The 12,118-nt window shown below is 44.1% G+C and overlaps 1 protein-coding gene across 2 annotated transcripts in view; it reads left to right on the top strand.

Moving 5' to 3' along the window:
• XKR6 (XK related 6) overlaps nt 1–9,708 on the top strand; it is a 199,137-nt gene extending 189,429 nt beyond the window's left edge. For both annotated transcript variants that reach the window (XM_075144846.1, XM_075144845.1), the window contains one exon: nt 6,969–9,708. In XM_075144846.1, coding sequence (XP_075000947.1) covers nt 6,969–7,933 — 965 coding nt within the window. In that variant the 3' untranslated portion in view covers nt 7,934–9,708. The remainder of the gene's footprint in view (nt 1–6,968) is intronic.
• Nucleotides 9,709–12,118: the final 2,410 nt, after the last annotated feature.

The raw sequence follows: 12,118 nt of genomic DNA, 5'->3' as shown, positions 1-12,118 counted from the left end.
GCCGGTCACCTCTTCTAGCAGTAGCGAAAAAGGGGCATTCGGGAGAACTGAAAGGCAGCAGGATGAAAGGGGAGAAAAGCAAGTCCTTTTGAAGCACAATCCATAGTGAACCTGTGAACCTCAGTTCCTCAAGGCAGTGCTCAGGCGAAGGCTGCGGGGGAACTAAAAAGAGATCCAGTGTTTCTGGGGTCAGTGAGGACATCTTAATTTAGCAAAAAGAAAAGGTTTTAGGAAGCATTCACATTTCCAGGACATGAGCCAGCCTTTAACTGGCAAGGGGTGGGAGGGCAACTCTCCATGTGAGCAAGCTGTTCTGAAGTTGCCTTGCTATGGACTTTCTCACTCTCACAATAAAAGGTTTGGGAACATGGATCTTCTTCTGGTCTAATGTGGAAGAGCCCTCCTTGTGCGAGGTTGGACGTGGACTATCCTGTATAGAAACTCAATGCAAGCTTCATGTCAGGAAGTCCCAGTGGGATTCAGTAGTACAAGACCCTCTTCTTGTTGTCCAGGCCAACTTGGAGATTGGTCCATGAATTGAGTTACTTACCCTTGTTTCCTGCCTTTCCCAAAGAGTCACCAGCGGTTTTCTATTTCTTATGCACTGGTGACGCTGTGTCCTGTGGGAGTCAGGTCTTGGGGAGAACGGGGCTGTGATGCTCCTTGGAGGAAGGTTTTGAAACTCACCCTTACCCAATGAAACCAAAACATTTTTCAAGAGTAAAGAGCGAAGGACAGGCCACCAGTGTAACATGTCTTCCCAGTGTCAGGCTCTGGTTTTTCATCCCTGGTCACTCCAGCTCTGAGTAGAGTACAGAGGTGTCACATAGATGTGAGGAGGCCATACCTCGATCAGACGTACGAGTGATGTTCACCATAGGTGGAATAGTGCTCATCTGCCATAATGGACTGGTGGCACACTGGAGAAACTGGTTAAGGAAGTGTCCTGAAATCCTATGAGAAAAATGAATGGCAAAACGGTCTATGCCGCCCTTTATTATTTATATACTGGTAATGATCCATATTTTTCCATGTTCAAAGTGAATAACAAAGAGGGAAAATAAAGGAAAGAACAAAAGTCATTCCCTTTTCTGAAAGGAAAGAAAAAAGAAGGATCAAGCATCAAAATCCAGCAGGAACAAATGAAAATCAGACCTGGGATCTGATTCTGACCCCTTTTACTCTGGTGCAAATAAATAAAAACAGATTAAAAAGTAAGGGGGAGCGACTTTCAGGCAATGTTGTTACAAAAGCAGAATCTGGCTCGATCTCTTTTGTATATAAATGCATTTTCACTCCGTGTGCATCAAAATGAAAGCCTGTTCCTAGATTCATACTGAGCTTCAGGGAGGAACGTGCCACCCAAAGGGGAAAACACGATAACAAGGTTCAGAGCACAGAGGAGCCAGCGAGTGATGGGGAGGAACCGAGACGTGGCACTTGGCATTAAGCAAGCGCTGCCTTGGCGCAGGGTTGATGGAAGGTTTCATGTCGCACGGAATATTTGCTGTCCAGCTCACCCGGGAGAAATGTTGGTATCTTCCCATTTTGTTTTAGTAGAGTCTTCAGGAGAATTAATGTCAAAAAAGAAATAGAGCACCATTTAGGCATCATTTTCAGGTTTAAAGGGACAGGCACCACAGTAAATACTTAGGGAATATACTACAGCAAGTGCATTCAATTACTTCCAGCCAATAACCTGCAGCTATATTCGTGATGAAAACTGTACATACCCCTAGTGAAAAACCTCTCTCCTCAGCTGAACAACACTGTGAGGAAGGGAAAAATGGATATATTGTTCATTTTAAATATTCTTTTTGTGTGTGTGTGTGTATGATTTGTCTACAGCTTTTATTAGACTAGTTGTAAAACCATGTGTAATTGCAAAGCATGAATAGGCCAGATAGACTGGGATGGATTTCCATGTGCTGTTTTTATTCCTGCACATATATCGGCTTTAAAAACAGCAATGGCAATTTAAGGGGAGTCATTGTTTTGAGTCTCTCTTGTGGATGTGGATTTTTCAAAGATCCTCATTATATTTCTGAGATGGTCTTTTCTTTTTCTGGGCCATCAGTAGGAACTAGACGATGAAAACTGAAAAAGGCTGAAATTCAGCCTGTCCCTGCGAACTTCTGCAAGGCTCCAGCACCTTCCCTTGAACTCAGAGTGGTTCATGCTCCTCTCCTCCAGTATCAGATCACTACCTGCATTATACTCTAGTCCACTCATGTTTTCATGATCCCAAGCAATGACTCTTCTTTCCCCTTCTCAGAGACTCTATTTCTTGGTCCGACACTCTTCTCAGAAAGCTTAGCCTTTTATATAGATGCCTTATTTCCCACTGCTTTCTCATTTCTCTTCACCATTTACTGATGCGTAGTCTCCGTTCCACGTGTGTTTACCACTGAGGACTGTTCGTTAGGTTGCCCTGAGAGAGACAGAATTACTAAGGCAAGAAGTCATCATCAAAGCAGTTCAAGATGATGGGTGAGTTCAGCTCCAGATTCAGACACCTAAACAAAGGTGTCTTTGATGGAGGTGTCTCCTCATGATTGGGGGTGTCCAAGCTTCCGTTGTGTCCAGTGGAGATGATGGCAATACAGCCACAGGGTCTAAACAGCGACCTTCGTACAGCTCTGGCTCCCCTAGCTGTAATGAGTCAGGAAACAATTTGGTTGACTTTTGCCTAGTGCCATTTGAGACTCACTTCAGCTCCCAGCTCAAAAATGTTCTTGTCTTCTGTATGCAAGTTTGTCACATCTGCCAGCTCCACATGGAGGTCTGGAATATCGTAGAGCATCTCAAATGTTGCTGGATTCCCATCCGTGATGGTTGCACTAAGCCTTAATTCTCCATTGAGTAAAGCAAGAGACATCGCTCACCCATGGACACCTCGAGGTGAGTCTCTACACTAGGAGCTGAATCCTGTCTGAAATGCAAGGCGCACTGTGACATGAAAGAGATCTATTCCCTGCTTTAGCATGGATTTTATATGAGACCTTGGATAAATCCTTCAAATCTTAGTGCTGCTTCTGTCAGATGGGGACATCATAAAGCTCTACCTCACCGTGCTGAATGTAGGTTAGGAGATGTCTCACCATAAGGACTTCAGGGCACATTACTAAAGGGATCTGGGGGACTAATTCTTGTGATGCGTTGTTCAAGACACATGGGCTTGACACCTCAATGGTGCTGATTACAGCCTGTGAGTCAGTCATTGCTTCTAGCAGGTGATAGGAGTTCAAAGGCTGTTGTACAGCCTGCTGCAGAGAGTGTGAAGATAACCCCAGTCTATGCCAGTCTGACTTGTAACGGGCAGGTGGGATACAGATCCCACAGATGCAGCCACAGGACTTCCAGCCCCATGGTAACTGATGTCCTCCTGACTTGAAAATGCCCATAGAGATGTGGCAGTGCATGGCAGGTATTTTCCACTCCCAAGACTAAGCACAGAGTGGGAGGAGTGGGAGTGGGGTTTTTGAAGTGACTTCAGTTTTAAACCAACCCCAACCCTTTGATAAACAAACGTTGGGCGGGAGTTGAAACCCACTCATGCTAGATGAAGGTGCGTCAGTCACCATGTGCAAAAAGTCAAAATCAAAATAAAAAAAATACTTCCCATGTGATCCAACTTGCCGGGACTTTTTGTTCTAGTTATAATTGGAGACACCTCTCTAGTTGCTTAGAGATAAGGCCTGGGGAAGTGGAAAAGAAAGGAACAGTTTATCCCACAGTCTGTGAGAACTGTATATTGTATGAAGATGTCACAGATGAGAAGTAACAGGGAAAGATGGGAATGAGAAACTCATGGTCAAGATGACAAAAGTCAAGGTGTGCTTTGTCATTTAGGTCTGTATGAAACAGCCAGGGAATAATTCCTGTGGCAACACAGTAAGAAGTACTGGAGAAATCTTTGTATCTGTCCATGGTTCCTGTTGACGCCCACCTACTGATTGCACCCCCCCTTACACCCAGGTCCGGATCCTCCTCATCACTAGGGTGCCAAAATTTGCATTCGGCACAGTCTTGAATTTTTAAACAACAGCAGGAATATGTCAAAATGTCTAGAGATACTCCATTCCCCCCTTCAGATTGTAGGGCAAATGAGGAGGCAACGAACTGTTTTGTAAGGGTAGGACTCATCCCGCCTGACTGCTGGTGTTCGCAAGTCCCCGCGCTCCCCTGTCAAGGGATGGAGACAGACACTTTGGGAGCATGAGTCAACCCCCCTTGTCCCACACATGGATCTTAGGACAGGGTGAATCACTTTCTGGGGGTGTCTGCCTCTCTCTGTTGACTCGAGGAGACGTTCAGATGACTATCAGCAGGCACGGTACCGTGCAATATGAGTGACTCAACACACATACTCTCAGCCAGCTTTGTGCAATTTACGGCAAAAACTGTGATTAGTGTAGGTTTCTGCACTGAAAACGTTACAGTGGGAAAAGCCTTTATGTGTGTACTGGGTTTTTGTTTCTGGTGTATTTTATTCCTCTCTCTATTCTATAATAAATGAACCCAACAGAAACATTTTTAAGCCAGTGTGACACATCTGTCTCTTGTGGGTTGGCACTACTTGAGTTTCAGTGTACAGGTACATCTAATGCCGTACAAGTTTCTAGTATAACAGCCCTGAAATAAGACAATACATGACTTTTTTTTTTTTTCTGCTAATCATGGAAAGTTTTCAACCTGAATAGCTAGAAGATACTGCAACAAGCAGTACTTATACACATAGCAGCACTTACCTTACGAATTGTGTGGCATTGCTCAGCCTTCCAAAACTGTTAATTATGTCTACCAAAAATGTAACACATCTGGTAGGATAAAAATAAATCTAATCTACATCTGTTTGGGGCTGAGGCTATTCACTTTCAGAAGTTTCCATCCATTAGAGTCCCTAGGTCCTATATGCAAATGTTTCTTATCAACAGTTGAGGACTTAGAATTTGGGCAAAATTGTGGTTTTCTTAAAGATAGTGGCCTAAAGCTTTGATAAGGCCACTGATCTTACTGGTTTGTGGTTTGTTGGGTTTTTAAATTCAGTCTGAAATGTTAATGCATGTGTGAGCCCAAAGCCAAGGTATTCAGAGAGAGACTTGAGAGTTGGTGGAAAGGCGTAGTTTTGGTGAACCTGCAGGCTGGGAGAATTTCAGAGATGGAGGTCTGCCATCCTTCCTGGACACCTTCTCCATCACCTCTCCTCCAGACATAACTAGGCTGGAAGGGGACAAACCTAACCCCACCACACTGTGAGGTAGGCTCCTCAAAAAGAAGAAGATAAAGTCTCTAGAGTGAGGTCTGAAGAGCCAGTGGATCTTCCTGCTGTTCTTGTGGCAGTCAGGTCCTTGTGGGCAGAGGGAAAAGTGAGAAGAAAACAGGAGAAGAAGAAATTTAGGGTTTTCAGAGATTTTAGCTTTTTAACCCTGAGCAGCTGCAGCAAGTTGCTGCTTGGGTTTTCTTAAAGTAGTAAAAGCAAAAAAAGAGCTGGACCTATTTTCCAGTACGTTACACATCAGCGATGGAGGGCCATTTGTTATTGTTTGTTTTGCTTGAAACCATTAGCATTTTTCCTTCAGATTTTATAGGTGATGGTCCCAGAGAAATCTTTGGCAAAGGCCCAGTCAAAGTCTAGCTACCAAATTATTTAGCTTCTCATCATGGATCTTAGTCCATCACCTGTTCCCTCACCTGCAGAGCAATTGTCCAGTGAGCAGCAGTGGGAGCAAAGGAATGAGATGCCAGTGGCCTTTTCTTTTCCCAGGAATCTGTCAATTAATTTTTATTATGATGCTTTGCTCAATGAGTTGTTCGATTTACCCTTGCGATAATCAATGGTACTATATTTTTAAAAGCTCCTGAAGTGTGATGGGGCACTATTTTATCCATTGGAGCAAATAAATAGTTTAAGTGTTGGTTGTAATGGGGAATAAGATCAAGCCCCTTTGGAATATCATGGGGTGCGTGCCTGCCCCATGCCAGGGTGCAGGGGGATGAGTTGGAAAACGAGGGTGACCCCAGGGCAGGCTCCCATCTGATGGGAGCAGTACCACAGGGTCTGAGTGCCCTGGACAGAGCTGCATGCTGGTAACGGCTCCCTCCGCAGCCCCAGACAAGGCGAGGGGATGGACCAGGTCCGAGGTCCCTCCAGGGGGTCCCACCAGGAGCAGAATGAGACAGGGCTGGAGACGGGGCTGGAGACATGACTGTGACTTGGATCTGTGGTCCATCCAGGAGACAAGGCTGGAGATAAGCTACCTCCAATACAGGTCTTCGGTCCATCCTGGAAACAGGGCAGGGGAGTTGCTGGAGGGATCAGATTCTTTGCTTTGGGACCATTTGGAGGGTATTGACGAACCTTGATGTTCCCTGTATTTATATATTTATCTGCATGGGACCACAGGGTGACAAAAAACCTGACCAATGGCCTGTTTTTCCCAAAGGTGAATACAAACAGGGACTCCTGATTAAGGCAGAATCAAGTACCAGTCAATGTGAATGTTGCTTGTATGAAAGTATTTTAGAATAAAACAGATCCATGAAGTTACAAGGAATATAGATGTCCTGCTCTTGCGACGGTGGACTCCAAGATAGACCCCTTTCTACAGAAAGAAACCTTCATACTTGGGCTGCAGCATTTAGATGGGATCTGGATTTCAAATTCTCAAATGTGGATCTAATCAGGATGAGGACAGAGGCTGTCCCCTGTAAGAAGAGCAGAGCTGAGGTGGGGTGGCAGAGCCAACAGCTCAGGAATATAACCATAATGTGCTGTGTCAGAGAACTCCTGAATACATCCCACGCTGATATTTCTGTATTTCTCTCCTCTAGACTGTAAGGACAACCTGACGTGAATTGAACCTCTGGGCTTCTGAGCCTGCCCCAGATGCAATAATTTAGTGAGCAGATGATGTTTTCAACCAAACCTCCTGTCTAACTCAGTGGATCTGTGTGTCTTCCGGCAGGTGTGTCCTCTGTGGCCTCCCTGATGTCCCTGGCTTGGGTGCTAGCCTCCTATCACAAGCTTCTTCGGGACTCTAGGGACGACAAGAAGAGTATGAGCTACAGAGGGGCCCTCATCCATGTCTTCTGGCGCCTCTTCACCATCTCATCCCGAGTTCTTTCTTTTGCTCTCTTTGCTTCCATCTTCCAGCTCTACTTTGGGATCTTTGTAGTGGTCCATTGGTGTGCCATGGCTTTCTGGATCATCCATGGTGGGACAGATTTCTGCATGTCTAAGTGGGAGGAGATCCTCTTCAACATGGTGGTAGGGATTGTGTACATTTTCTGCTGGTTTAATGTCAAGGAAGGGCGGACTCGATACAGAATGTTTGCGTATTACACGGTAGTCCTGACGGAGAACGCTACCTTGACGCTCCTTTGGTATTTTTACAGAGATCCTGACACTACTGACTCATATGCCGTGCCAGCACTGTGTTGTGTCTTTCTTAGCTTTGCTGCTGGGATAGCTTTGATGCTGTTATATTATGGTGTGCTGCATCCCACGGGGCCAAGAGTTAAGATCCTTGTCAGCTCCTGTTGCGCCGAGCTGCTCTGGGGCATTCCTTTGCCCCCCGATGTTGAGCCCATGGCACCCCAAACCCCTGGGTACCGGGGGGCCCAGGCTACGCCCACCAGAGCGGTCACGGAGCAACAGGAGGAACTCACAGCTGACACTTGCTTGCCCGTTTTCCAGGTGAGAGCAATGGTACCATCTACTCCATCTGGGCGACCCTACCCCCCAGAGGGGCCTCTCATTAAGATTGACATCCCAAGAAAAAGATATCCTGCATGGGATGCTCATTTTGTAGACAGGAGGTTAAGAAGAACTATCAACATCCTCCAGTATGTCACCCCCACAGCTGTAGGTATTAGGTATAGAGATGGACCTCTCTTATATGAGTTGCTACAATATGAATCTTCACTTTAAAAGCTCCTTAAAGCAAAAGTAAAAGAGGGGACCTTATTTTTGTTTACGGTAAACACAGATCATGAAACAAACACAAACCTTCAGATAAGCTTTCTTTCTGGTTGCTGTATGTATAAAAAAAAAAAAAGATATTCTCTATGTTTTGTAAGTAAAAACAAAAAGAAAAACTTTTCTTTTGTTTTTTACACACAAGAAACAGTATTTCAACTTCCACACCTAGGATTCACAGGTGGAGAAGGAGGCATCTCCACATCAGTTTTATACCGTACACCAAGTGTAGAACATTATTTATGGGATTGGTGCTGATTGAAAAATAAAAAAAACAAACAAACAAACCTACAACTGCCTTATGCCCTTAGGTGCTGAGTTTCATTAAGTACTGTCACCTTTCTCATGCAAAACTCTTTGATGATTATATGCCAGGAAAAAAACAACCAACTGAAATACAAACCTTAAAATTAAAAAAAAAAAAAGAAAAAAAAAAGAAAAGAAAAGAAAAAAATGAACAACAACAACAAAAAGAGAGAAATGTATGACAAAAAATCTTGTTGCTCTTATTGGATTTAGCAGACAAAACCCAAATGTCTAAAGATAAGAAAGCAAAGCCAAGACACCCCCAATGGAGTTTGATTTTTCCAACAGTTGAAAGACAAAATCAGGTCTGTAACTCAATTTGGCAGTGCATTTATAACACTATTTGGCCAAGCCTGCGAGCCTTGACCGAGTCATGTTATAAACGCGATCCCACCATGTAACCGTTTTCCTCGTGTAAATGGGCCATGCGTTATGGTCGGTTTGCACCAGATTAATATGGTAATACAGTATCTGATCTTGTTTCGAACAATTGCACACGCTAAAGCGCCACTGACTTCAGTGGAGTAAATAACAACCGTCTGAGCCCAGAATAAGGCCTGCCACCTTGATTTCTGGAAAATAAGAAATCTGCAAACGTTGAAATTATATACCAAAAACATTATACTAAAGTACATTAACACATATCTAACAACTATTTCAGTAATAATAAAACTCAGCATAGTAGCAAAAAGCGAGTCAATTTAAAGGCACAATACTTGATCAGTGACTGGCAAAATAATTTGACCTACTGTATCATTTTAAGGCTGTGAAAGGCATCCATGTATTATTTGTAATCTCGTGTAAGACCTGTCATGTCTCATTCAGTGCGAGCCTTAAAGTGATTGTAAAGCATCCTTCGTTCCATTTCGGGGTTTTTGGGTTTTGATTTTTGTTTTGTTTTGTTTTTAAGGAAAACAAAACATGAAAATCGGGATTAAAAAAAAAAAAACCAAACAACAACAAAACAACCAACAAACTTCTTCAAACGGTAATAACCTGTAAACTGACTCACGTCTTGAGATGATTTGGTGCTTTGTATTTTTGTTGATGTTGTTGTTGTGATTTAGCTGAGAATTCTTCAACTCGGTACATGTGGGGAACTGCTGATAAAAACTGTCTCGTGTCACCCTCTACTGTAAGTACATGGCGAGAAACAACACCAGAGGAAATTCAAGAGCGTAGCGAGAGCATCGTGGTTTAGCTTAGCCTTCTCACCGCAAGGAGATGCTGCCACCTCCGATGATGGCAAAGCCTAGACGGTCACCTGCCGAGGGTTGTGTGGTTGTCTCGACATTTCCAAATAACCCGCTCGGTGTCTGAACATTCACATCTCTCGAATTCTGTTTCTGTGCTGGAATCTCTTGTTTCGAGTTAAATCACGGGTTTGCGTCTATCCAACACCCTTTTCCGTTTCGAGAGTATTGCTCCTTTAAAGGAATATTCCCGTTTCAGGGCATCGTTTCAATCCCACCATCCCTCTACTTGGGAGGGGAAAAACAACAACAACAAAATGAGATATTTTTAAGTGAATGCTGTAGTATTTTCTGTGTGTACTTGCAATTTTTTATTCCAGAGATACTGTAACTGTCTAGGGTGCAAAACTCCCATGCTGACCTATTCTGAAGAGAAGATCAGCATGGGGGGGATATTTTTTAATTATGATTATGATTTTTTTTTATTTGAGGAATCAGTTGGTTTTTTTAATTATAATAGTATTTAAAGAAACTCGTACCAATTTTATATAACAGTTTAAAGAAGCTGAATGCTTTCTTCGCCTGAATATACCTGAAGAGAAACATTTTTTTCAATCAGTGATCCTTTGCAGTGTTCTGAGAAAATGTTGGGGTTTCTTCAGTTGTTTCATTTTGTTTTGTAAAGGAAACTTTTAACTGGTGTCTGTCCCTTTCAAGGAGGGCAGGACTCGTTCACACCAAACTATAGACACACGGCAAAGTTTATAAGAAGCCAAATTGTCACTGGTACTGTAATTCCCAGTCAAACTCCATTTCAGGCAAATGTTTCTGGGCTCTGATTACAATCAATATGATGGTCACATTTTCATGCAAAGGGAGGGATTTTGTCTTGTCATCCCTTATCTAAATTCCCAGTCCCTTGTTTACTGTGCACATAAATACATATATATACGCTTTACATATATTTGTGAAAAGCTTTCATTTCCCTTCTCCTTTGTCTGTGTCCCATAACCAGTCCCTTCTCAAGTGTCCTACTAACATTTCACCCTGTTTCTTCCCTAATCAGTATGCTGTCTCCATAAAAAGAGGTAATTTGTGAAGTGAACTTGCTGTCCCCAGCTACTGAGTCATAAAAACACAGAGGTGCCCATCCTCCAGCAACAGGCCTGCGTTTCGTTTCTCCTCCCAGGACTTTCTTTTGACTTACCTTTAATACTAATGTAGACTTACTCTGATCCAGTTCCCTGAGACTCATGCCCTGTGTAAAGACTCTCCTTAGTCCTTCCGTGAAGAGCTCTCCTCTACACATCTGCATTTCATTGGCATAAGCATGAGAAAGGAATGGATGACAAACAACCCTGCTGTTCCTTGGGGACCTCTCCTCCAGAAGATAGAATCCTCATTTTCAAAAGCACCATGAGAAGGTCCCCCTCCCCAAATTTGTCAACCTTGAGGGCTGGTTTGGAGATGTGACCCAGTCCCTGGCCCCACTGAACAGCCGGACCCTGCCGCTTTGCACCAGGATAGTGAAATGAGTCAACGAGCCGAGGCACGCTCATCAGGAGTTAAGGAGGAGACCCTTCAGTGTTGCCTCTCAAGAGCACCTGCAGCCTGCCTTCCCTCAGGAACGGGACCCTTGCTCCAGACCACCACACCAACAGCTGTCCTCTCCATCCCGTTACGGGAGCGGAGGGGCAAAACACTCTAGAAGTGACCTTACCTCTCAATGCAGTGCTAATTTCTCACAGCCAAACCAGCTTGACTAAGGGCTTGACACCCCCCTGTTCCAAAGTCCTCTTTCTTCGTGGCTCATAGTATGGATAACAATGAAGGCAGGTGCCTCCACTGCGTGTTAAGACTCTTTCACTATGCTTAGTTGCATAAACTTTCTGCCTCCGCTATTAGTCCATTCTTTGAATGATATCCACTGGCATCTTGATTTAGCAAAAGATTTCCAGTCAGAGCCTGTGTCAACCCTGAAGAACTATTTCTTTTTGAAGGACTTCATTACAGCCTTAACGTAAAGCACGTGCTCTACCACTACACCCCACGAGTTCATGGTGGACAGTTTGGTGTGGTGACTATTTCCTCTTGGGATCATCTGTGATCTTGTTGCCAAACAGCGCCTTTTGCCAAGCCAAAAGCTCGGGGAGGAAAATTACCCCCAGCTCTTCATTGGTACTAATCCCAATGTTAAGAGTCTAGTCCTCACCCCCTGTTTTTTTTTGCCCAGGGTCTCTTTGATTTTTGGTGTGCACTTTGGCAGGATGGTCAGTGACTTGTTTTGGTTTCACTTGGTTTTTAACTCCTCAGCTTCTCCCTGGTAGCTTAGTTATACCATGTCCCACCTTCTTGCCAGAAGATACTGCATGAGGGGTTTTTCGAACTGTCACGGAGAAGGTTGAGTCCATATTTATTCACATCACAAGATCAGTGGGCAACTTCTCTGACACGTTTGTGCTGCTGGATTCACCCTGGGATTATCTAAACCAGCCAACTATGCTGTGCCAGGGAAAAGCCGGGGCACGAGGGCTCCACCATCCCCACTGTTATATTGTTCAAACCTTCCCTGGCATGGTTTTGACCCACTCCAGCAAGCCCTGGGCTCGGGCACAGGTTGCACAGGCATTGACACTGG

Source organism: Calonectris borealis, chromosome 3 (assembly GCF_964195595.1).
Source record: "Calonectris borealis chromosome 3, bCalBor7.hap1.2, whole genome shotgun sequence".
Classification (NCBI taxonomy): Eukaryota; Metazoa; Chordata; class Aves; order Procellariiformes; family Procellariidae; genus Calonectris; species Calonectris borealis.
This window is presented reverse-complemented; position numbering and strand designations above follow the sequence as displayed.